Source organism: Schistocerca americana, chromosome 1, assembly GCF_021461395.2.
Source record: "Schistocerca americana isolate TAMUIC-IGC-003095 chromosome 1, iqSchAmer2.1, whole genome shotgun sequence".
Lineage (NCBI taxonomy): Eukaryota > Metazoa > Arthropoda > Insecta > Orthoptera > Acrididae > Schistocerca > Schistocerca americana.
In genome coordinates, this window is record NC_060119.1 from 705215622 (window position 1) to 705240878 (window position 25257).

Sequence of the window (25257 nt, forward strand, 5' to 3'; positions counted from 1 at the left end):
CCTTACATAGCAGTATAGGACACCTAGTGGCTCCACGTGCTGCAGATTAGGTTTTCCAGCTTGGCTTATAGTAATTCCTCTCACTTCTGGGCAACAAACAACTAATCAGCAGCAGTCTGCTGTAGGGTGTTTAAAGAGTCACATTTTTCAATCTAGTCTCTTTTTCAATCTAATCTCTACTTTGCATGTTAATTGAATTTAAGGTCAAGAAGTTTTTTGGCCATTCTAGACATTTGATGTCATTTTCCATGTATTAGTCCCATCAGGTGAGGCATGTGTGATTGTGTATTATGTTTCATCTGATGGACCCCAGGTCTATGTCCACTCCAAAAACACACACACACACACACACACACACACACACACACACACACACACACACACACACACCATTGTGGAAAGTTTTCCCTATAGACCACAACTGTCACGTAACCCCTATGAAACATATATATGATCTTAACATGCAGCATCCCCAGACTTGAACACCGGTGTTGCCATATTGATCTTTTTCCACAATATTGAAGGTGTTGAACCTTTTTAATTAGTATGCCAGAACAGCAGTCGAGACTCAGTCGTGATGCTGGACAACTACTTATCCATAAACACAACACTGACACACTGTTTTTGTCTCTCCCCACAGTGGGCAAGAAATCAGATTATCTGAACCATGTACAGCATTCCTATTAGAAGAATGCAGTTGGTAGGCTGCAGTGCACACAGATGACTTTTTGAAATCAATAATACATGTGATGTGTAGCTTGGAAGCTGCTGTGAGGTCACTTCTCAGTGTAGGTGCTCTATTGGTCGGCTTTCTTGGGCTCTTAGGGCAAGCTATACATTCTGGCACTGGGTTGTAGCAAGGCTTAATGAGCCATGTATCATTGTTGATTATTTTCTTCCTCTGGCTTCTTTTCCACAGGCATAAACTGATGCTGCCTGTAAAATTGAATGTCCAGTACACCATATGCTGATTGTGGCTGTTTTTTTATCTGGCTGTGATCCAGCCACACGTAGTTCATCCAGGTAGTTCACTAACCACCCTACTTCCCTCTGACTCAATACTGTGTGCCAAATGTGCACAACACACCTTAGAACTACTATATCAAAGATTTTTGCCCAAATATGCTATTGCGGGCGTACTAAGTAATATCATAATGGCATATTTATCGCCTGTTTCCATGTCATCCTGCCACAGTTTAATCTGCACAGTGTCACCATGGAGCAGTTACTTGAAGATATTATAACTTGTCTACTTGACTGTAGTTTGATGCATTGTGAGTGAGTAAAATATACACCTTGGCACCCATTATGAGGGTTAGTATTACACAGCAGTTTCTCTGTATGCTTGCTGCAGTCATAGATTGTTTTGGTGAAATTTGTTTGCATGTTTGCTCTGCTAGTAAAGTAGTGTGTTCATATTCACCTTATTCTTCTTTCCCTGTTATGTTTCACTAGAGCTAGATGTTTCTATGTTTCTCTCTCTCTGTGTTTGTGTGTGTGTGTGTGTGAGAGAGAGAGAGAGAGAGAGAGAGAGAGAGAGAGAGAGAGAATGTAGTTATCTTCTTCCTCTCTTTCACAGTGTTCACCTTCCGTTCCTGTCACCAGTTTCATCTTCTACCTCATACTTACAAATATATTAGGTATTTGAAGTGTAATTTAGAAAAGAGAGGAAGGTGATAAAGTGCTTAAACACTGGATTTGCATTAGGGAAGAACTAGGCTTTTGAACATTATTTCACATCCTGCTGAGTGGATCAGAGAAAAGGCAATTTTGGTGCACTGATTACGTAACTGCATACCAGTTTGGATACTCTAGATCTGTGAACCTTGCATTATTTGTGAGCTTTCATACATGCATCATATATTATTTTAAAGGGCTATGAGGTATTGCATCTCAGTCGGATAATCTCATTTGAACAGCGTTCTATTTTTCAAAGTCAGAGAAACACCTGATTTTATGTTAAGACTAATGAAGCTATGCTGCAAGGGGCGTATTTAACTTCCTAAGATAATACTTTACTTGCAAAGTCAATAAATTTTATTTCATCTGAAAGTGGCAGGGACATCAGGTTTGTTCTTTGTGTGAAAAGAGAGAATGATTGTGGGGCTCAATGTGGGGCTCAATATAACCACAGGTTCCAGGATCCTGCAAACACCAAGGATTGTATGAAATGAGAATGACTATAGATAATGACTGAAAACTAAATATGGATAGATCGTACGACTTGTTCGCAGGTGAATTGGTGTGGCTGGGAGGAATAGGTGAACACTCAATTCCAGAACACACTGGCAGAAGGTCAACGTACAGACTTAAGAATCTGTGGATTGAGATCCATCTTTACTTTGTTATTTAAATTCCTTGTTTGTTCTAGAACATTCCAGATGATCCACAAGAACTTAAATTTATGTTTGTGTGTAAATGCTGTATATGATTTAATGTGGAGTGAATCAACTCGGAGCAAGAATATGAGCTCCTGTGCTTGTTTCATTCTTATTGCTTCACTGATAATAAATTAGGACTTTGTAATTCGGATTAGAATATAGTGAATCTCGCATCCCTGAGGGACTTGTGATGCCTTGTTACTTTATGTCAGTAGTCTTCATTTGCGTTATTATGTAAAGTGCAATGTACATTCTTTGAGAACAAAAGTGTTACAGAAACAACTGGTACAAGTTAATAAGAAAAAGGAGAGAAATGAATAGTAAGCAATATGTATATATTTCTTACTATTGTGATACCTCATGCAGTAGGCATATGTCAAGAAAGCAGACTATTACATTATAGATAGGGAATTATTAGAACAGTCATTATTAAGGTGTTGATAATCACTGTCTTTGTTGATGGCTGATTAGTAACTTAATGTAAAAGTTGCTTTTATGTGTGTGTGGTGTGCCCATGGCAGACATTGTAACAGAATCTGTGTTATATTTGGGATTCATTCTGTGGATTAATTTCAGTTTTCTCAAATTCATTCTTGCTGTGTAAATGTTAGTGGATAACTTGTGAATATGTGTGTTTTCTGTATGACACATACTGTTCACATGCACTTAAGCTTTTCTTGTGTAGCTTTTACTGATAATTTTCTCATAGTGATTTTCCTTTGTCATTTTCATAAAAGTTTTCTCCAATGGTCTTACGAAGAATCTAGTGCATCTAAGTGGAACAATACCTGTCCGCTTTAAAGGTAAGTTTCTTTTTATCTTATGTTGTGTGCACAATTCTTCCTGCTTTCACTTACACAAAAATCATTCCAATAAATAACAGCTTTTCTACATTTCAAGAAAGTTGTTCTCACAGTAATGTACATTAATACAGAATATTAAATTACTCTGCAAAAATTACATGTTTTGGTTATACAAGGTTGAATTGAAAAGTGGTGACCACCTATTTCTTTCAAAGTAAGAAACATAAAAGGAAATATGTTGAATACTGCTGAGCACAATATTGTCCTCATGGAATGCCGAAGCGTAATACTTTTATATTGAATGCATTGTCCGGTTACTCTGTAACACTAATATTCTGGATTGAAATATGGTGTGAAAACTTTTCAAATCACCCTTGAAAATCTTCTTGACCTCTGTATCTTGTTTTTAATTAGTTTGCAATATTTTGTTACACTGTTACTAAGCAGAGGTATGAGTAACTGAGTTCAATTAATTATCTGCTAAAGAAAATTAAAGGGTGAGGGGAGGGGAGGGGATGTTAATCATAGTAAGTGATCTGGTGAAAAGTCAGACAAGGATTTTTTTTTTCTTCAAGGGCAGCAATTCACACAGAGACAGAGGTTAGCAATATATGCAAAAGTGGTTGTTGAGATATATGTATGTAAGATGTTGCAACAGTGAGAAGTTAGGAAGAGGAGAAATAATTTCTTGTGTGAATTTTATAACACTTGCCTTCCTGTATCTGTTTAAGTGTTCAGCAATGAAACTGAAAATTAATAAGCTAAACAAGGAAGAAGAGGTCATTCCATGTCAAAACATGCAATAATTCAAGGATTTGTAACCCCGTTTCTGAGATTTTCACAAAACTTTGCACATTTGCTTGTATCATAGGAACTAGTGCAAAATCTTTTTGGTCTCAGACTACAACTTTATTTTATATCAAATTTTAAATGTAGTTGTATTCTGACAACTGGGCTCTGCAAGAATGTCAATGCAAAATGGTACTTATCTATATAAATGCCCACAACTCAGGTGTTTATGAAGCTTTTGACTTGGAATTTTTTTTCAGAAGTTAAGTAAAGCATATAGTTAACAGATATCAAGTTTTGAAGCAATAAAGTTACAAAATTTTTTAAAAAAATATTAATGTATGTCAATTTTCGATTTCAGAAAAATTGCGAGGACATGGAAAAATGCTTATATCACATTTCTCCAATCTGCTTGGAACCTGATTTTGGTCTTAAATAATCCCCTAGATTGTAAGCTTTTTAATAAAATAAAAATTTGAATGGGTCTTCTGCTAATTGACAGACACATCTGAAATCAAACTACTTTTTGCTGTGATGGAAAAGGGTCATTTTAAGTAAGTTCATCCACTCATTGTCTCACTGCCTCTGATGCATTGGTACCAAATTAGCATATTGAAGTATAACTCATTCTTGGCAGGCAAGTTAACTTTAAGTGTGAAAATTTATTTCCTTTCATTTGACTAATTCAGTAATTTTGAAAGACTGTAATATATATGTTTTATGTGTTCAGCCAGTCACCTGCTCACAGTGATAAAAAAGTGTTCTTAGACAGCAGTAGCTTGTTTGAAACCTTGTATGCATGAAAACAATGCAACAATTGCTGATATTCATGGTTGAGAATAACTAGTATGCAACAATTAGTCTATTTGGCCTCAGTTGCTCTTTGTCTTTCTATGAGACAGGTCATATGTGTTTCTGGTGTGGCCCCATCATTCCAATTGTATAACGTATGTTTTAAGTGAATTAGTGCTCAGTTAATTACAATGGAAAATGTGAATTTATGCACTAAAAACACCATGTCATTTGACTACCTGTACCTTAGTAAAAAGTTAACAAAAAACAGAAGAGCTGAGTGAAGACCAATGAGATTTGATATTGCCGCGATCCCATGTAAGCTTTCCACAAGATCAAGAAAGTGCTACCATATGTGGACATCATCAAAGAACTTGTGATCCTTCCAAAAAACACAGAAAAACAGTTAAAAAATCTTTGAGTCAGTTTGCTTGTCTTTGTCGAAAACATTAAGTGCTAAAAGGATCTATGTAAAACCAGACCAAAAACTGTGCACAACATGTAAGATTAGTTAACAGAAAACTGAAATCAGTGATAAAAACGAAAGTGATGTAGATGACCCAGAGGTGACATTTCACAAATCAGTACTAAAAAGTCGAAGTATTGAGGATGCAAACAAAACTTTACATGATTTGGAGTGCTCTCCCTCAAAACTTTACTCCATTCCAAATTACAGCAAGGCTTCATATGGCAAAAAGAAGCTAGAAAAAGCAAAGCATTTTTTGGAAAGAAAAGTGTGCCGAGCATTAGATTCTGACAATAGAGAAGAAAAATTTGACGATGAAATTGTTAAGAAAGCCAAAGGTTTTGATGCCATGATATTGTTAATGAAAGAAAAATTGGTTAGTGTAAGAGTACCTAAAAAAATTTGTATTTTAACTTTAGCTCCACTGCCTTGGTCAAAAGAAGTATAATGTCAGAATTCAATGTTAGTGAGTACCTGGTTCGAGAAGCAAGTGGCTATTTTATCAATTCCTAAACCAAAAACGGGGAAAGTTATTGCTGATGAAGGGGTAAATATTGTCACTGATTTTTACCAAAATGATGAATATACTCAATGTTACCAGGAGCAAAGGACAAAGATAGCATTCAGAAGACTGTGTATATGCAAAAAAGACTCATCCTTTGCAGTTTAAGAGAACTGTACTCTTCTTTTTTTCACTAAGACTGAAGTGGTGTATTTTAGCTGATGCTGCCAGTGCTCATTCAGTGTGTGTGTGTGCGTGTGTGTGTGTGTGTGTGTGTGTGTGTGTGTGTGTGTTTTATCCACCACAATGTAAAACTTCTTTTGGACCTGAAACACATTGAAGAAACACACAAAGAACTAATAAAATTTCTTGTATGTGATTCTGAAAACTACGATTGCGTGCTTAATCACTGTGATAATTGTTCCAGTGATGACAAACTGTCCAAATTATTAAACCAGAAATTAGCTTACATAGATGCTGATGATCAAATTGAGTTCAGCCAGTGGATAAACACAGATCATCAGGCAGAATTGATAAAGCGGTCTGCAACTGCTGGTGAATACATAGACTGGTTAGTAACAAAATTACAGGCACTTAAACCAAACTCATTTATATGCAAGTGTCAGTCAAAATCCTTGAAAAAATTGAAAGAAAATGTAACCCTGGAAAGAGCAATTCCGTTAATGGACTTTGCTGAAAACTACAGTTTTGTAATTCAGAGTTACCACTGGACAAGAAGCAACTCTACAATCCATTCCATGTGTATTTATGTGGCAAATGAAGAAAGTAAATTGGTAATAGTGAACCACTGCTTTATAAGTGATGATATGGAACATGATGAAGGATTTGTAAATGATGTCTGGAAAGAAATGGTGAAGTGGCTGGCAGAGCATTACCCACAAGTGAAGAAAGTGCATTATTTCACTGATGGATGTACTGCTCAGTACAAGAATAGAAAAAGCTTTAAAAATTTGTGTGAGCAAAAAAAAAAAAAAAAAAAAAAATCTATTAATGCAGAGCATACTTTGTTTGCTACTAGTCACGGTAAATCTGTTTGCGATGGTTTGTGAGGAACTATAAAACGTGTATTGAGAAGAGCTAGTCTTCAACTAGAGGATCTGCATCTGGTGTTTATGATTTCTGCAAAGTTAATATTGGTAATTTTTCTCCTTCTTCTCCTTCTTCTTCTTCTTCTTCGTCTTCTTAGACAAAAGTCGATGTAGATTTGCTATACAACAATCTTGAGAAGAGGTTTTCGACAACCCACACAATACCTGGTACCAGGAAATTTCACCATTGCAAACCACTTTCTTACGATTCTTTAGAGATTAGAAGAGTAACTTTTTCTGAAAAGCCTTCCTTGATTTTTTTCATTCATTGAAAATACCCCACAGTGGACATTCACTCTTCCTCAACAAAATTCTTATGTAGCAGCTGTACATGATGACAGGTGGTGCTTTGGCTTCAGCAGAAATGTCTGTGATGAAGATGGAGATGTTGAACTACTATTTCTGGACCCACCTGGACCAGTAGTGTCATTCATTTGGCCTGAGAAGGAAGACTCTTGTTTTGCACCTTCAGAAAAAAATTTGTGTGCTCTTGGTGTACATAAATCAGCATCATTAAACAGAATGTATTACTTTAATGAAAAAGATATGAAGTTAACAGAATATAATTTATCACAGTGGATTAAAAACAGAGATGCTCTTAAGAATTTTCATTGGTAGTTTCAGGGCTCTTCACTACTGAACATGTACATTTTAAATTAACATTAATGTGGCTAGAATAATTGTTGTTTAAAGATGCTAGTTTGACACCCTAAATAAAGTTAACCCATGTAATGAAAATGTTTCAGTTAAATTTATAACTTTTGGCTCTGTACTTTAATGGGGCAGCCTTACTATAGGTTGTCAGTTCACATAACCTTATTTGAATGACCTGAACGATGATGTGATATATATAAAGAGTACATCCAATATCTATCAAAACTCAGGGTGCTTCTTCTTTTGTCTTTTTTAAAATATTATCAGAGTTTCAATAAAAATACAAGGGTGAGTCAAATGAAAACCTTATATTTGTAATAACAAATTGAAATTTCATGTCATTATTGTGTAAGTTGGTAAGCGTGCTACAAACAGCATGCAGAGTGGCCTGTAGGTGGCAGCATAGTGCAGATGCACACATACCATCGCAGTATCTGTGTAAAAATGGCCACCGCACTTGTGACTTGCACCAGGGAAGTACAGTGTTCTGTTATTTGGTTTTTGCATAGTGAAGGTGTGAAACCTATTGAAATTCATTGATGAATGAAGGTTCAGTACAGTGATGCGTGTTTGTCACAGCAGCAAATCTACGATTGGAGTAGGAAGTTCGCAAGTGGTGTGACTTCAGTGGAAGATGCTCCTCAACCAGGTCAGGCATAACGAGTTGTGACTCCACAGAACATTGCAGCAGTTGAAGCCATAGTGAAGGAAAACCACTGAGTGACACTGAATGACATTGCAGCATGTTTACAGATTAGGTCAGCACACCACATTGTGCATTATGTGCTCCAGTTTCACAAAGTGTCTGCATGATGGATGCCACAGCAGCTGACTCCTGAAATAAGAGAACGACGTGTTGATGCTTGTGAAGAAATTCTTCGGCACTTTTAATGAGAAGGTGATGGCTTCCTTCCAACAATCGTTACTAGGGACGAAACCTGGATTCACTTCCACCAACTGGAAACGAAGAGAGCGAGCAAGGAATGGTGCCATTCCTCATCACCAAAACCAAAGAAGTTTCGAACTGAACCATCTGCCGGAAAGGTTATGCTGACTCTCTTTTGGGACGAAAAAGGCATCATTTTGGAGCATTACATGCCTAGAGGGACCACTGTCACCAGTGCATCATACACAGATCCCCTAAAAAATCATCTGCGGCCTGCAATCAAATCAAAGTGATGTGGATTGCTGTCAGCAGGTGTCCTTTTGCAACATGATAATGCAAGGCCCCACACTGCCTGTACAACAGTTGCAACAATCACAGACCTGCATTTTGAGTGTCTTCCTTATCCACCATACTCACCAGACCTTGCCCCAAGTGATTTCCATATGTTGGGACCACTCAAAGACGCAATGGGAGAAAAGAAGTTCTGTTCTGATGAAGAGGAACGCCACACCATGCATGAGTGGTTGCACGGACTACCAAAAGAATTTTTTTCATAAGGAATTTATGCACTTAGTAAGTGCTGGAGGACTTGCATTGAGTGTGAGGGAGATTATTTTGAAAAGTGATAAAGCTCTGTACCACTTCTGCACAATATTTAAAAAAATATTTAAGGTTTTCATTTGACTCACCCTCGTACATCTGTATCACCTGTCAGAAAGTGTTTTACATTTTAAAAAATCGTTATTTGCACCACAACAGCTTAAGTTGATTTTCTATATTCCTGTAAGCCAAGAATAGTAATTATTTTTTTTTTTTTTCCAAAAGATACATCCCTTCCGAACAACAAACTTCAGTTGCAACATTTATGTTAGTTAAAAATTTCCATTTTCCCCTCAAAGAATAATACATGAAGTACATGGAGAAATTCTGCATTGACTATTGCAATGCAAAAAATAACAAGCAGAAAAAGACTCATGAAAATCTGAAGCAGTGGATGTCAGGTATGAATGATCTTACTTAGAATTTTTTGTTTCCTTCCTCACAACACAATGTATTGTAATATCAGATTTATTTGTGTGTTCATTTGTGGAAACCCATTAATAATTTTATTTTATTACAATGTGTAGTGTCCTGGGAATTATTTAAGACTAATTGTGAGTTCCCACCAGGTTGGAGTAATGTGATGTAAGCATTTTTCAATGTGTCTGTACTTTTCCATAAATTGGAAAGTGACACACATAAAATTTTTTGTATTTTCTTTGTAACTTTACTTCTTACATAATTACGTGTCTATTAAGTATGTACTTCTCTTAATCTATGAAAAAAAATTCCAAATGAAAAGCTTCATAAACACCTGAGTTATGGGCATTTATGTCGATAAGTACCATTTTGCATTGACATTCTTGCAGAGCCCAGTCATCAGAAAATCACTACATTTAAAATTCAATATAAAAAAAAGTTGTAGCCTTGAGAGCAAAAAGATTTTGCACAAATTTGTATGTTTTAAGTATAAGCAACTGTGCAAAGTGAAAATCTGATACGATGGGTGACATGACCTGTGTTATTTGATTTTGAATGACCCAAAGTCCAAAGTAACAAGTGAATTAATATTAATAGACAGAAAATTTAAAGGTACAAAACTTAGAAGAATGGAAACAAGCAAAAACAAAAAACAGAAATATTGATAATTAGAAATTTAATGTTGATGATAAATATTTCTATTTCTTTATAAAATGAAAGGGAACTGTGATTACAAGTTATGCACAACAAGGAGTTTCTTAGACATGCCTTGCAATTTGGTATAGTCTTATAGAATCGGGTGCACCACCAGTGGCCTGCATCCTCCCAACATGATATTTCAACATCGTAACTCAGTGTCTTCATCAGGTGTTTCTTGAGACTGATCACTTTGCTGACCGAGTGTCATATTTATACCTGGGTAGTGCCTGGTGTTCACAATGCTGTCCACGTATACTGTGACTGTTTCTTGCAGAGGTATCCATGTCCAGATGTCCAGGCATATACCCTCTTCCATTCACATTCATTCCAGCTGTCTGCAGCCTTATGCTGTTGGAGTTGTGTATTATGTATGCACATGCTGCAGCAATCTCTTGTGGTGGTAGCCGCCATCTGGTGTTCCGTATTATGCTTGCTGTCAGGTTGTGCAGTGCTTGAGGTTTCAAGTGGTTGATGTTGTTCCCTATCTTGTCTGTGACCACTGTGGCTGTCTCCTGAGGAGCTAGTTGCTGCCTGGTGCTCCATATGAGGCCATATCCTGTTAATTATGCCCCCAGTCATCCGAGATTCATTACCAGAGAAGGGAACTTTTTTCTGGTGTTGCTCTGTAGTTCCAAAGCTAGTTCCATGCTGTACTGAGCTGGTATCCTGCTTCTTATTTCATCACATTCTCTGTCAACATGATTTTAATAGATTCATTGATGACACTACCCTAGAATCTGGAATTTGAGCCAGGATCCCGGTTTTGTCATAATTCTTGGTGTGTTCAAGTCCCAGGCAATGTTCTGCTATTGCTGATTTTGTTTTTTCAAAGATGAGGCCCTTACAACTGCTGCCCACCAGCCTACATTTTTCTTCAGCTATGTTGATGACACGTTCATCATGTAGCCACATGGCTGCAAAAGATTGGATGAATTCCTAAACCATGTGAACTAAAGACATCCGAACATTAAGTTTGCTATGGAACTAGAGAATGGTGGTGAACTCCCATTCCTACATTTTCTGGTGGAGAGGAAAGCAGGTGGCACATTCGGCTACAGTGTGTATAGGAAATTGACACATACTGACTTGAATCTACAGGCTGACAGTTGCCAACACCCAACACAGAAGAATGGGATGCTCAGAACACTTGCACACAGAGCCAAGACAAACTCCAACCAAGACAGCTTGATAACAGAGTTACAAGTGTTCAGGCACAGTGGATATTCAACTAGGGACATTTGCAAAGTGTCACATACCACCAGACGACCTGATACCACTGAAGAGGGACAAGAAGAAGAGACCAGGAAGGTAGCCTATCTGTCATATGTAGGGCCTGTCTCTGCTAAGGTCAGCAGAATCCTGAAGAAACACAAAATCAAAGGTGTGTTCTAAGTGCCCAGCAAGATCTGGGTGCTTCTTAGAATGGTCAAGGGTGATCTGGGGTTTAAGGAAACCTGCATTTACTATACACCTTGTGAATGCGGAATGTCTTACATTGGTCAGACTACCAGAACAGTTGATGTAAGGTGTAAAGAACACCAAATACTTACCAGGCTATGGCAGGCCACTAAATCAGCAATAACAGAACATTGCCTGGAACTTGAACACACCATGAATTATGACAAAGCCAGGATCCTGGCTTGAACCCCCAGATTCTGGGATAGTGTCATCAGTGAATCTGTTGAAGTCAAGTTGGCAGAGAACACGATCAACCGAATAGTGGAGTACCAGCTCAGTTCAGTGTGGAATCCGGCTTTGCTTCTGTTACACAGACACCAGAAGGAAGTTCACTTCTCTGGTAATGAATCTTAGACAACCAGAACCAGACCCCCATACAGAGCACAAGGTGGCAACTACCTCCTTGGGTGAAACTTGCTGAAACTTCCAGCAGCTCACAACCTAGGGACAAACTTAAAGGAGAACACCAGACAGCAGCTACTGCTACAAGAGATTGCTGCAGTATGCCCAGATATGATACACAACTCCAACAGCACCGTGATGATACAGTAAACGCATCTCACAGGTGCATACCAATTTCAGAATGCCAGGAGGATGACATGCCCATGAGAGAGAGAGACACAGTGCTCATGAACAGCACAAGGGACGTCTTCTGCCTCACAATACTGCTAGAAATGTGCTTCGCAGTTGCAGAAGTAATATGAAATGCCGTGGAATGGCTGCCACTGTGGAAGACAGCTGCAACTGGTGCAGATGAAAGAGGGGAAGGTTGGAGACAGATACCACCACAAGAAACAGCCACAGTGGATGCAGACAGCAGATTGAACACTAGGCACTGCCCAAGCATTAGTATGGGACCTGGTCAGCAAAGCGACCAGTCCCAGGAAATACCTGATGAAGATGCTGAGTTACAGTGTCGAAATATTGCGTTGGGAAGATGCGAACAATAGGCAGTATACCCGATTCTACAAAATGACCACTTGTGCATTGTTGAGTCCCATATAAATAGAACACTACACTTGGTTTAAGAATCATGAAAGAAGGTTTTATACATGGAAGAATCCTGGAGATACTAAAAGGTATCAGATAGATTATATAATGGTAAGACAGAGATTTAGGAACCAGGTTTTAAATTGTAAGACATTTCCAGGGGCAGATGTGGACTCTGACCACAATCTATTGGTTATGAACTGTAGATTAAAACTGAAGAAACTGCAAAAAGGTGGGAATTTAAGGAGATGGGACCTGGATAAACTGAAAGAACCAGAGGTTGTACAGAGTTTCAGGGAGAACATAAGGGAACAATTGACAGGAATGGGGGAAAGAAATACAGTAGAAGAAGAATGAGTAGCTCTGAGGGATGAAGTAGTGAAGGCGGCAGAGGATGAAGTAGGTAAAAAGACAAGGACTAGTAGAAATCCTTGGGTAACAGAAGAAATATTGAATTTAATTGATGAAAGGAGAAAATATAAAAATGCAGTAAATGAAGCAGGCAAAATGGAATACAAACGTCTCAAAAATGAGATTGACAGGAAGTGCAAAATGGCTAAGCAGGGATGGCTAGAGGACAAATGTAAGGATGTAGAGGCTTGTCTCACTAGGGGTAAGATAGATACTGCCTACAGGAAAATTAGAGAGACCTTTGGAGAGAAGAGAACCACTTGTATGAATATCAAGAGCTCAGATGGCAACCCAGTTCTAAGCAAAGAAGGGAAGGCAGAAATGTGGAAGAAGTGTATAGAGGGTTTATACAAGGGCGATGTACTTGAGGACAATATTATGGAAATGGAAGAGGATGTAGATGAAGATGAAATGGGAGATAAGATACTGCGTGAAGAGTTTGACAGAGCACTGAAAGACCTAAGTTGAAACAAGGCCCCAGAAGTAGACAACATTCCATTGGAACTACTGATGGCCTTGGGAGAGCCAGTCATGACAAAACTCTACCATCTGGTGAGCAAGATGTATGAGACAGGTGAAATACCCCCAGACGTCAAGAAGAATATAATAATTCCAATCCCAAAGAAAGCAGGTGTTGACAGCTGTGAAAATTACCGAACTATCAGTTTAATAAGTCACAGCTGCAAAATACTAACACGAATTCTTTACAGACAAATGGAAAAACTGGTAGAAGCCGACTTTGCTGAAGATCAGTTTGGATTCTGCAGAAATGTTGGAACACATGAGGCAATACTGACCCTACGACTTATCTTAGAAGCTAAATTAATGAAAGGCAAACCTACATTTCTAGCATTTGTAGACTTAGAGAAAGCTTTTGACAATGTTGACTGGAATACTCTCTTTCAAATTCTAAAGGTGGCAGGGGTAAAATACAGGGAGCGAAAGGCTATTTACAATTTGTACAGAAACCAGATGGCAGTTATAAGAGTCGAGGGGCATGAAAGGGAGCACTGGTTGGGAAGCGAGTGAGACAGGGTTGTAGCCTCTCCCCGATGTTATTCAATCTGTATACTGAGCAAGCAGTGAAGGAAACAAAAGAAAAATTCGGAGTAGGTATTAAAGTCCATGGAGAAGAAATAAAAACCTTGAGGTTCACCAATGACATTGTAATTCTGTCAGAGACAGCAAAGGACATGGAAGACCAGTTGAATGGAATGGACCATGTCTTGAAAGGAGGATATAAGATGAACATCAACAAAAGCAAAACAAGGATAATGGAATGTAGTCGAATTAAGTCGGGTGATACTGAGGGAATTAGATTAGAAATGAGACACTTAAAGTAGTAAAGGAATTTTGCTATTTGGGGAGCAAAATAACTGATGATGGTCGAAGTAGAGAGGATATAAAATGTAAACTGGCAATGGCGAGGAAACCATTTCTGAAGAAGAAAAATTTGTTAACATCAAGTATAGATTTAAATGTCAGGAAGTCGTTTCTGAAAGTATTTGTATGGAGCGTAGCCATGTATGGAAGTGAAATGTGGACGATAAATAGTTTAGACAAGAAGAGAATAGAAGCTTTAGAAATGTGGTGCTACAGAAGAATGCTGAATATTAGATGGGTAGATCACGTAACTAATGAGGAGGTATTGAATAGAACTGGGGAGAAGAGGGGTTTGTGGCACAACTTGACAAGAAGAAGGGATCAGTTGGTAGGACATGTTCTGAGACTTCAAGGGATCGCCAATTTAGTATTGGAGGGCAGCGTAGAGGGTAAAAATCGTAGAGGGAGACCAAGAGATGAATACACTAAGCAGATTCAGAAGGATGTAGGTTGCAGTAGGTACTGGGAGATGAAGAAGCTTGCACAGGATAGAATAGCATGGAGGGCTGCATCAAACCAGTCTCTGGACTGAAGACCACAACAACAACAAAATTATTACTGGCACTTGAAAAAGGAAATAGTATTTTTGGAGGATAATTGAATTTGAATAATTGTATTAGAGTAGGTGTAAACTTGCTGGAGACACCAGGTTGTAGTAATAGTGCATTGTTAATTGAGACTCTACAAACAGTGTCACTGTTAATAATAATGGTAAGCTCAAATAGTTTCAGACCAGAGCTTTCTCTTGTTACATTACATTGGAAGAAAAGAGACTGGTTCACAAATCTCTGGGGCAAGAGCAAATATTTTTCAGTAATGTGAGAAGATCGTGGAAAATAAAAGCCATAACAACTTCAGAAATTAATGGTGGGTTTTGATTTTTAGACCTTCAGTAGGCAACATTTGACTAATGGTCACCTGGAGGATACTATCTAAATGAAACATACCTTAAATGCTAAAGGTATTACAGAATGTTTGTTCATTACAGAGGAGGACAAGTAACTTAATATCAAGGGCTATTTGTTGTAATGTTTACTGACTAGTGTCAAATGTTGAACGATATTAGAACTTAATTTTTGTGGATAGTTTGTGGCTGGTGAGTATTTTGCTGTGAAATGATAAATATATTCAGACAACAGAGAAATTGGACCAGGGTGGGTAAGGAGGAGGGCATGTGGGAGAGATAAGTGGTAAACACACAGAGATTGTATTACAGTATAATATTCTTCAGTCAGCAGAATTTGGTTTCGATGTATGGGGATATGATATGACTGCTCAATTGATTGGCTTTGGGACAAGGATTGAAAATTCTCCGTACAGATTACAAGGTGTTTGACATCTATATCTAGCAATGCTTGCTGCATTCAAAGTGTTAGCAGGATCAGTAATTAAGAGTCCACATGTTTTGTTACATTCACCTGATAGCATAAATTGTCATAATGTAATAAAACATCAACTCCATTTAATGTTCAAAAAGAATCTTGGATTATCAACTGTTCTGTTTTTATGCTAGGATATATGTTATACTTATTATATTGTAAATGAATATGCCCTATACAGTCATAAATGCTTTGCTATACAAGTAAGAGTTGCTCCATCTGTGCATGAGCTCACTGAGGTTCGGACATTAGTGTTTCATATTAAATATAGCACTATGTGTAACAAGTAAAATCTTATGTTTTTGATTGAGTTAATGTTAATCCTTAGAACTGCAAGTTTGTTGGTGGTCTGTGGCCAGTTTCTAGCACAGCCGAGTGTGTGAAGTATATCTCCATCTTCTTATCGTTTTCCAAATTTATTTGTACACTGCTGCTTTTCATTCTTGTATATCTGTCTTTCAGTGAATCATTGTTTTTCGTCCAACATTTCTTTGTGTTGCGATTGCAAACGTTTCAAATTTCTTATTTACAATATGACTGGCTCCATAGGAAATGTGAGCTCAGATCATAGTCTTGCAGTCTCTGATTGTACACACATCAAAAAAAGTTTTGCATCACCTCGGTTCCGAGAGTTCCAAAACCTGTACAGAAAATTGGAATAGAGTTCATCATAAACATCATTTCTGCCCTTTTTATTGCTCAGGAAAACCACACATTGCATTTTGTACCACCATACTGCAAGACCTTCAGTGGTGGTGGTCCAGATTGCTGTACACACCAGTGCCACTAATACCCAGTAGCACGTCCTCTTGCATTGATGCGTGCCTGTATTCATCATGGCATACTATCCACAAGTTCATCAAGGCACTTTTAGTCCAGATTGTCCCACTCCTCAATGGTGATTTGGCATAGATCCCTCAGAGTGGTTGGTGGGTCACATTGTCCATAAACAGCCCTTTTCAATCCATCCCTGGCATATTCGATAGGATTCATGTCTGGAGAACATGCTAGCCACTCTAGTCAAGCAGTGTCATTATCCTGAAGGAAGTCATTCACAAGATGTGCACGATGGGGGCGCGAATTGTCATCCATGAAAAGAATGCCTTGCCAATATGCTGCCGATATGATAGCGCTATGGGTCGGAGGATGGCATTCATGTATCGTACAGCCATTACGGCACCTTCCATGATCACCAGCGGTGTACGTCGGCCCCACATAATGCCACCCCAAAACAGCAGGGAACCTCCACCTTGCTGCACTTACTGGCAGTGTGTCTAAGGTGTTCAACTGACGGGATTGTCTCCAAACACATCATCGACGATTATCTGGCTGAAGACATATGTGGCACTCATCAGTGAAGAGAACGTGATGCCAATCCTGAGTGGTCCATTTGGCATGTTGTTGGGTCCACCTGTACTGCACTGCATGGTGTCGTGGTTGCAAAGATGGACCTCGCTATGGACATAGGGAGTGGAATTGTGCATCATGCAGCCTATTGTGCACAGTTTGAGTCATAACATGATGTCCTGGGGCTGCGCGAAAAGCATCATTCAACACGGTGGCATTGCTGTTAGGGTTCCTCTGAGCCATAATCCGTAAGTAGTGATCATTCACTGCAGTAATAGCCCTTGGGTGGCCTGAGCGAGGCATGTCATTGACAGTTCCTGTCTCTCTGTATCTCCTCCATGTCTGAACAACATCACTTCGGTTCTCTCTGAGGTGCTTGGAAACTTCCCTTGTTGAGGGCTCTTCCTGGCACAAAGTAACAATGTGGACGCAATCGAACCGCGGTGTTGACCATCTAGGCATGGTTGAACTACAGACAACACGAACCTTGCACCTTCTTCCTGGTGAAATGACTGGAACTGATCGGCTGTCGGACTCCCTCCGTCTAATAGGGGCTGCTCATGCATGGTTGTTTACATCTTTGGGCGGGTTTAGTGACATTTCTGAACAGTGAATGGGACTGTGTCTGTGTTGCAATATCCACAGTCACCTCCTATCTTCAGGAGGTCTGGGAACCAGGTTGATGCAAAACTTACCTGCTTCCTGCATTCTTGTTGCCAATTTTTGTGCTATATTTTCTTTAATGCTTTTCTAGTGTACTAAATGTTGCTGTTTCGTCAAACACCAATTTTCATCACTTGAAAATAATGAGCATGTGAAATATTGCAGAGTTTCAATGATGTTATCCAATGTAATACTGGAAAGCATCAGCAACAGTTTCTTTGCTGCCAGTTAATCCTTTGATGAGTTTATGTGTAGACTTCTATGATGTAATAGTTTCACCAGACACTCCATGTACGAAGTTTTCGCTCCTTGTTTCCTCAAAACTTACCGGTTACTTATTGTTTGATATAGCTACTTTTCATACTTTCCGTAAACTAATGCTGTGCACTTGCTGACACACTTGTTAAATCTACTATCATAGAGCTCCTCAAGTGCTGGAGCATCACAATAAGGCATGAATATAATCTTTGTGGTGGACGAATAGTGCTGCTGTTGTGAATCATTTTTGTAAGCAGTTACTGCAGCAGTGTGGTGGTATGCTTCTGTTTAATTCAAGATTATCAAATTTCTTAGTGCATCATACAAAAATATTATTAGATGACCAACAAACAAAATTAAGTAAAAAAACAAATATAAGTTGGAAAGTTGTAGTCAGTAGCAACAGGTATGTAGGGTACTTTTTCTAATTTCATTTTTCATGTATAAATATAAGACTGTAAGCAAGTTCAAAGCTTGTAATCAAATATGTATTTACGTATTTTCTGATATTTATGCATTATTTTGACTAGTTGATTTTTCTTTTTTGGGAACAGGAAATGTATATAACATACCGGTGTGCATTTGGTTAATGGACACTCATCCAAATAATGCTCCAATGTGTTACGTAAAGCCAACTCCAGATATGCAGATCAAAGCATCAAGATACGTTGACTTCAGTGGAAAGGTTTACCTTCCATATCTTCATGACTGGGTTCCAGTGAGTCCTGTGCTGTACACACAAATAATTTGAGACCATTATCTACATTTTTGTGTGTTACGTACTCTTTTCTTCTTCTTTTTAGACTCAGTCTGATTTGGTTGGCCTGATACAGGTTATGATAGTGACATTTGGAGAGCAGCCACCAGTGTTTGCTAAAACAAGGTCTGATGTCCCAACCAGCACACCTTACCCCACACATGGTAAGTGGTAAGATTACGACCAGCTTTTTATTGGCTGTTTTGTAGTATTATTGAAAGACCACTCCTCCATTGCTGATATGTACTTTATTTAACTTCTCAGCTGGTTTCAGCCTGTGAATCCAGACCATTTTAAAATGAAAGAGAAACTGCCATTGTTAATGCACACATGTGTAGTAAAAGTATGGGCAGAATATATATCTTACATTGTACTGTTGTGCAGCAACATCAAATGATAAAAAAGTAAAAGCCTGGTGCGTTTAAAAGTTATATGCCCAATAATTTCATGAGAAACTTGGCTTGTCATAATTTTAAAAACTGTACAATTTGACACATGAAAAGTATTGCCATGCTTCATCTTTAAAATGAGTTGTATTGTGACACGTTCAAAATGTTAAATTGCGTGTTTTCTCAATAAAAAATTAAAAGTAATTTTTAGATTTAATGAGAATCTCAAATAGTTGCAGTGGACAGTGCATCCAGGTCAAGTGTAGCAAGAGTGATGAAAAATTAAAACACAGGTATCTGTAAAGACCACTAGTATGTCTTAGACACAACAGGGACTGCTTAAAAGAACATTTTTACTAACACCTAGATGCAGCCACGAACTTGCAGAGTATTTTTAAAAGAAGTTGTCAGTAGTGGGGCAGCATATGTTCATGTCTCTTAGTATGCACTGTCTATTAAGTATTAAGTGTGTATTCCTTAATTGGTATAATTTTCTGTTTCTTAACATATGTCCATAAAGTATTCCTTCATTGTGTGAAGAATTAAAGGATTGTTTTTGATACTGTGCATTACGTGACTATCTCACATAAGGTGACCTGCAAAGCTGGATTTACTTCCTTCTCCTCCTTCTTCTCCCCATCCCCCCCCCCCCCATCCCCCCTCTATATATTCCTTTTATCATATTTTAAAATTCCTTCCACTAGTCCAAAGTAGATACCCTTGCAGTCAGAGCAGTAAATTTTGTATGTGCTATAAGTCTTTCATTGTGCAAATGTCTTATATTAAATTTATTGTGTAAAATATTTATGTATCTGTCATATAATGCATTAAAATAGGATTTTCATGTCCATTGTAAAGCACCTGAATGTGCGGTTGTGGACTTTAATAAAGTACATATCAGCAAGTGGAGCAGCCTTTCATTAATTGAACATACAGTTGCAGGATAATGACACTCTCAGGACATAGAAAAACTAATTTTGTGATATTATTAACATGCTGCAATTTAGTTTCTTCTTTTCCCTACTTGTTAATAGTTACAAAAGACTGCCTAATAGTGCTTCTTTTATATTTGGAGAAATCCAATCTTAAATCAGTCTCAACAAAAAAGTCTGATTTGAACTACAGACCTAAATGTTACTGCATTATTATAGTGTGTTCCACTTTCAAAACACCGTGGAGGGAGAACCACTTCTCAGAATGACATCAAATTTGAGCAGAATATTATCAGTATATTGGGGGGGGGGGGGGGGGGGGGGAGAATGGTGAAATAAAAGAAAGTAGATGACATTGTAAATGGGGTCAGCTAGAAATGATAGGTGAACTGCAGCATGACAGCTATGTTTTGAGCTGAATTTTACCCCATCCATGCTGTTCAATCTGTAGGATTGCACATGTTTGGCAATCAGCAGTTGTGGCACTGTTAGTTAGGTAAGCCCACCCACCACAGCAAGATAATGCCACATCAGATGGGAAAAATTAGTTTTTAATTGTCCTGAGGCCAAAAACCACATAACGCTCAGGGGGCTCAGCATTTAGTTGCTGGGTACGGGCTTGGCGACCCTGGGGTCCCTGAGCTGGGGACTGGGAAGTGCCACCAGTCCTCAATACCGTAAGCTCTGAGCGTGCTTCAACGACCACCATAAGGCGCAATGGTGGAACATTGTACGGTACAGAGCCTGGGGATCTTTGCTTAACTGCCTGGGTCACGAGGATGGTATAAACCTCTATAAAAAACCCTCAATCTCAATATGTGCTGTGCGCCGAGGAGACGCATGGCTGTTGAGGTAGAACAGTTGCTAACGGGCGACCTCTGGGGAACCTGCCACCCCCGGTTGTATTAGGCTTACCCAGGCAAGCGGGGCTCTGTCTGGATGGACATTCCTTACCCTAGCTGCTCATGGGACCATCATGAAAAGAAATACGAATAGTGCGCAAGCACGAGTCTCTAAGAAAGGAAAGTTCAATGCTTTACAGTATGACCCCCAATCGTTCCCTTCCCTGCCCACACCAGGGGAGGAACGGCGGTCTAAATTACCAGGTGAGACGTATTTTCTCGTTTTATGGTTTGCAGCTGAACTCATTTCTGACCACAAAGCCTCAGTTTTTTGTGGAAATTTTAGAGGACAAGTTTGGAGAAGTTGATGGCACATCTAAAATGAGGTCTGGAGCAGTCCTCATATAGACAGCATCCCCAGCACAGTCACGGGCATTGCTTGCTTGTGACAAGCTCGGTGATGTTGCAGTCTCCATTACGCCTCATAAGAGCCTCAATATGGTTCAGGGACTTATTTTTCATCATGACCTGTTGTTGCAGTCTGATGATGAGCTCCGTGCAAATCTGGAACACCGCGGTGTCCACTTTGTACAGCATGTCTTCAGGGGACCTAAAGATAGTAGGGTCCACACCGGCGTCTTCATCTTGGCTTTCGAGGGAGACACCCTGCCCGAGAAGGTCACTGTGATCATATATCGATGTGATGTTAAGCCTTACGTCCCTCCTCCCATGCGCTGCTTTAAGTGCTGGAGGTTTGGGCATATGTTATCGAGATGTGACGCCAACCCTACCTGTCGGGATTGTGGACGTGCCTCCCACCCCAATGTCCCGTGTTCGCTGCCCCCTGTTTGTGTCAACTGCAGACAGAAACATTCACCTTGCTCGTCAGACTGCACGGTTTATCACAAAGAATGGAAGATTATGGAGTATAAGACCTTGGGCAGGCTCACTTGCACAGAAGCTAAATGCAAGTATGACCGACTTCACCCTGTGCGCATTTCATCGACATTTGCTGCAGCAGCTTCGATGTCGCCATCCCTGGCGATGAGCCCCCAAGCTCAGGCGCTTTTTGTGGGCCCTCCAGCCCAGCCGTCTATTCCTGCCCCCCAGGTAGTTGGGGGAACACCCTCTTCCGTTGCTCCCCTGTTATCATCATCGGGAGTAACAACCCCTCCTTCTTTGGGGACTTCAGTTCCCACCTCTGAGCCAGAGAACTGCCCGCCTCCTCCAGCTCCCCTCTTGCTTGGTGCCCTCCCTTCCACGGTTCCTGCCCCATCAGATGTCAGCCAGTGGCTGAAAAAGCCACCACCTGAGGGCCGTAGGGCTTCCAGGTCTTCCTCAGTCCATGAGACTCGGTCGGAAAAGCCCACCCAGCCTGATAAACTGAAGGACAAACGGGACCCTACCAAAAAGAAGAAAAAGCAAAAGGAGAAGGACATAGGGACAGAAAAGGAGTTCACCACTGCACCTGAAGATGATGTGGAGCATCTAGCATTCACTCAGGAGCACCTCCAATGGAAGTTCATCAGGCTACTTCGCAATCGGTGGCGACGAGCCCCCCCCCCCCCCCCCCCCCATGTTCTTTCATGTCTTCCATTCACAATCGGATACCATTATCCTCCAATGGAATTGCCATGGTTTTTTCCACCACCTTGCTGAGTTGAAACAGCTTTTGTGCCGCTTCCCTGCCACTTGTCTGGCTCTACAGGAAACCTGGTTTTCTGTTCGGCAGACCCCCTCCCTCTGTGGCTACCGGGGTTACTATAAGAACCGCATGGAATACAACAGGGTGTCTGGCGGTCTCTGTGTTTATGTTCTTGCCACTGTTCCTAGTGCCCCAGTGCCACTTCACACGGCTCACAAGGCTGTGGCTGTTAGAATCCGGGCAGGAATGGAGCTTACCATCTGTTCCCTCTACCCTCCCCCGGATGAGGTTGTCCCTCTTGCCGACCTAGCTGCCTTGATTGCCCAGCTCCCCCTGCCATTCCTCCTTCTGGTGGACTTAATGCCCACCACCCTTTATGGGGTGGGGCCCAGATCTCAGGCCTGGGTAGGAACGTTGAGGCTCTCTTGGCACAGTAGGACATTTGCCTCCTTAACACTGGTGCTCCCACATATTTAAGCTTGACTCATGGCACATACTCGGCCATTGTCCTCTATCTTAGTAGCCCAGGTCTTCTTCCATACCTCAGTTGGAGGGTCCATGATGACCTCTGTGGTAGCGACCACTTTCCTATCCTGGTTTCTCTTCTTCAATCCCAACGCCCTGACCAGCTGCCATGATGGTCTCTTCATGGAGCTGATTGGGCAGCCTACACCTCAGCTACTATGGCCATTGCCCCGCTTCCTGGTGATATTGATTTGCCAGTGGACGAGGTCACTATGGCCATTGTTTCTGCTGCCGAGGCAACTGACCCCTGCTCTTCAAGTACCCTAAGGCATAAGTGAGTCCCTTGGTGGACACCACAGATTGCAGAAGCTATCCCGGGCTCGGTGGTTAATCTGTCGGAGCAAACAGGACTGCTGGGAACGATATGTTGCCACCATAGGTTCTCGCACCTCCCCATCTCAGGTGTGGTCGTGGGTTCGACGCATTTTTGGCTTTCGCCCTCATGCATCTGTCCCTTGCCTTTCTCTTCAGGGTACACTTTGTACTGACCCAATCGCCATCGCCGAACATCTGGCAGAGTACTTTGCCTGTATTTCCGCAACAGCAGGCTACAGTGCAGTATTCCGCACCATTAAAGAGCAGGCGGAGCGTACACAGTTGTCGTTTCACACACACCATTGGGAATGATACAATGCCCCGTTTAGTGAATGGGAGTTCCAAAGTGCCCTTACAGCTTGCCCTGAAACCTCTCCAGGTCCAGACCAAATTCACAACCAGTTTCTTCACCATCTCTCGGCGCACTGTCAGGTTGAATTACTCGCCCTGTTTAACCGCATCTGGACGGAGGGCATTTTCCCAACTCGTTGTCAGGATAGCATTACCATCCCGGTGCTGAAACCTGGTGCAGATCCTCTGGTGGTTGATAGCTATTGCCCTATCAGCCTTACCAACGTTATGTGCAAACTCCTGGAGCGGATGGTGAGTTGGCGGCTCATGTGGATCCTCGAAGCTCAGAGCCTCCTAGCCCAGCAACAGGGGGGCTTCCGTCAGGGCCGCTCAGCGATCGACAATTTAGTCTTGCTAGAGTCGGCTATTCGTACAGCTTTTACCCACTGAGAACATCTAGTTCTTTGATCTTCGGAAGGCGTACGATACCACCTGGCGCCATCATATCCTTGCTACACTGCACGAATGGGGCTTACGGGGTCCACTTCAGATTTTTCTACAGAATTTTCTCTCCAATCGCTCCTTTCGGGTTAGAGTTGGCACTTATTTTAGCTTTGCCCATATTCAGGAGAACAGTGTCCCGCAGGGCTCGGTTCTCAGCGTTCCCCTCTTTCTGGTGGAGATTAATGGTCTTGCAGCTGCGGTGGGCTCATCGGTCTGTTCCTCTCTATATGCCGATGACTTTTGTCTTTATTACAGTTCCCCAAGCATCAGTGTCACTGAATGGCAGCTGCAGGGAGCTATCCGTAAGGCACATTTTTGGGCATCCAGCCATCGTTTTCAGTTCTCAGCCTCTAAGACCCGGGTGATGCATTTCTGTCGTCATCGAACGGTCCACCTCCATCCAGAGCTCTACCTTGCCAATGAACTCCTTCATATTGAGGAGACGCATCGCTTCCTTGGCATGCTGTTTGATGCTCAGCTCACTTGGACACCTCATCTTCGCGAGCTTAGACAACAGTGCTGGCGGCACCTCAACATCCTTCGCTGCTTCAGCCGCACCATTTGGGGGGGGGGGGGGGGGGCACGAACAACCCTCCTACAGTTCGATAAGGCCTTAGTCCAGTCCTGTCTTGACTATGGGAGCATGATGTACAACTCAACAGCACCTTCAACGTCGCAGATCCTCGACCCGATTCTCCATTGTGGCATCAGACTGGCGACAGGTGCCTTCCGCACTAGTCCGGTGACTAGCCTTCTTGTAGAAGCTGGAATCCTTCCCCTATGATTCAGCCAACAACAGTTGCTTGCGTTGTACATCGCCCGCGTCCATGCCTCGCCCGACCACCCAAACCACAGGTTCCTTTTTCCATCTTCTGCACTCCCCTCCCCACGGCGGCGGCCTAGGTCGGGTCTCCCGATCGCAGTCCGTGTTCATTCCCTTCTCTCATCACTCGAGTCCTTTCCCCTTCCTCCATCCTTCCGGCCCTCTTCTTCCACCCCTCCTTGGTCCCTCCCTCGCTTGCAGCTTTGCTTAGATTTGTCCTGCGACTCCAAGTCCTCCGTTCCAC

At 40.9% G+C, this 25257-nt stretch overlaps 1 protein-coding gene across 4 annotated transcripts in view; it reads left to right on the plus strand.

Moving 5' to 3' along the window:
- The window catches only part of LOC124609767 (tumor susceptibility gene 101 protein), a 155401-nt gene that overhangs the window by 54558 nt on the left and 75586 nt on the right, over positions 1–25257 (plus strand). For 2 of the 4 annotated variants that reach the window (XM_047140099.1, XM_047140101.1), the window contains 3 exons: positions 3119–3184; positions 18545–18708; positions 18794–18911. In XM_047140099.1, the coding sequence (XP_046996055.1) occupies positions 3119–3184; positions 18545–18708; positions 18794–18911 (348 nt within the window). The remainder of the gene's footprint in view (positions 1–3118; positions 3185–18544; positions 18709–18793; positions 18912–25257) is intronic. The other 2 variants (XM_047140100.1, XM_047140102.1) reach the window with 1 other exon arrangement.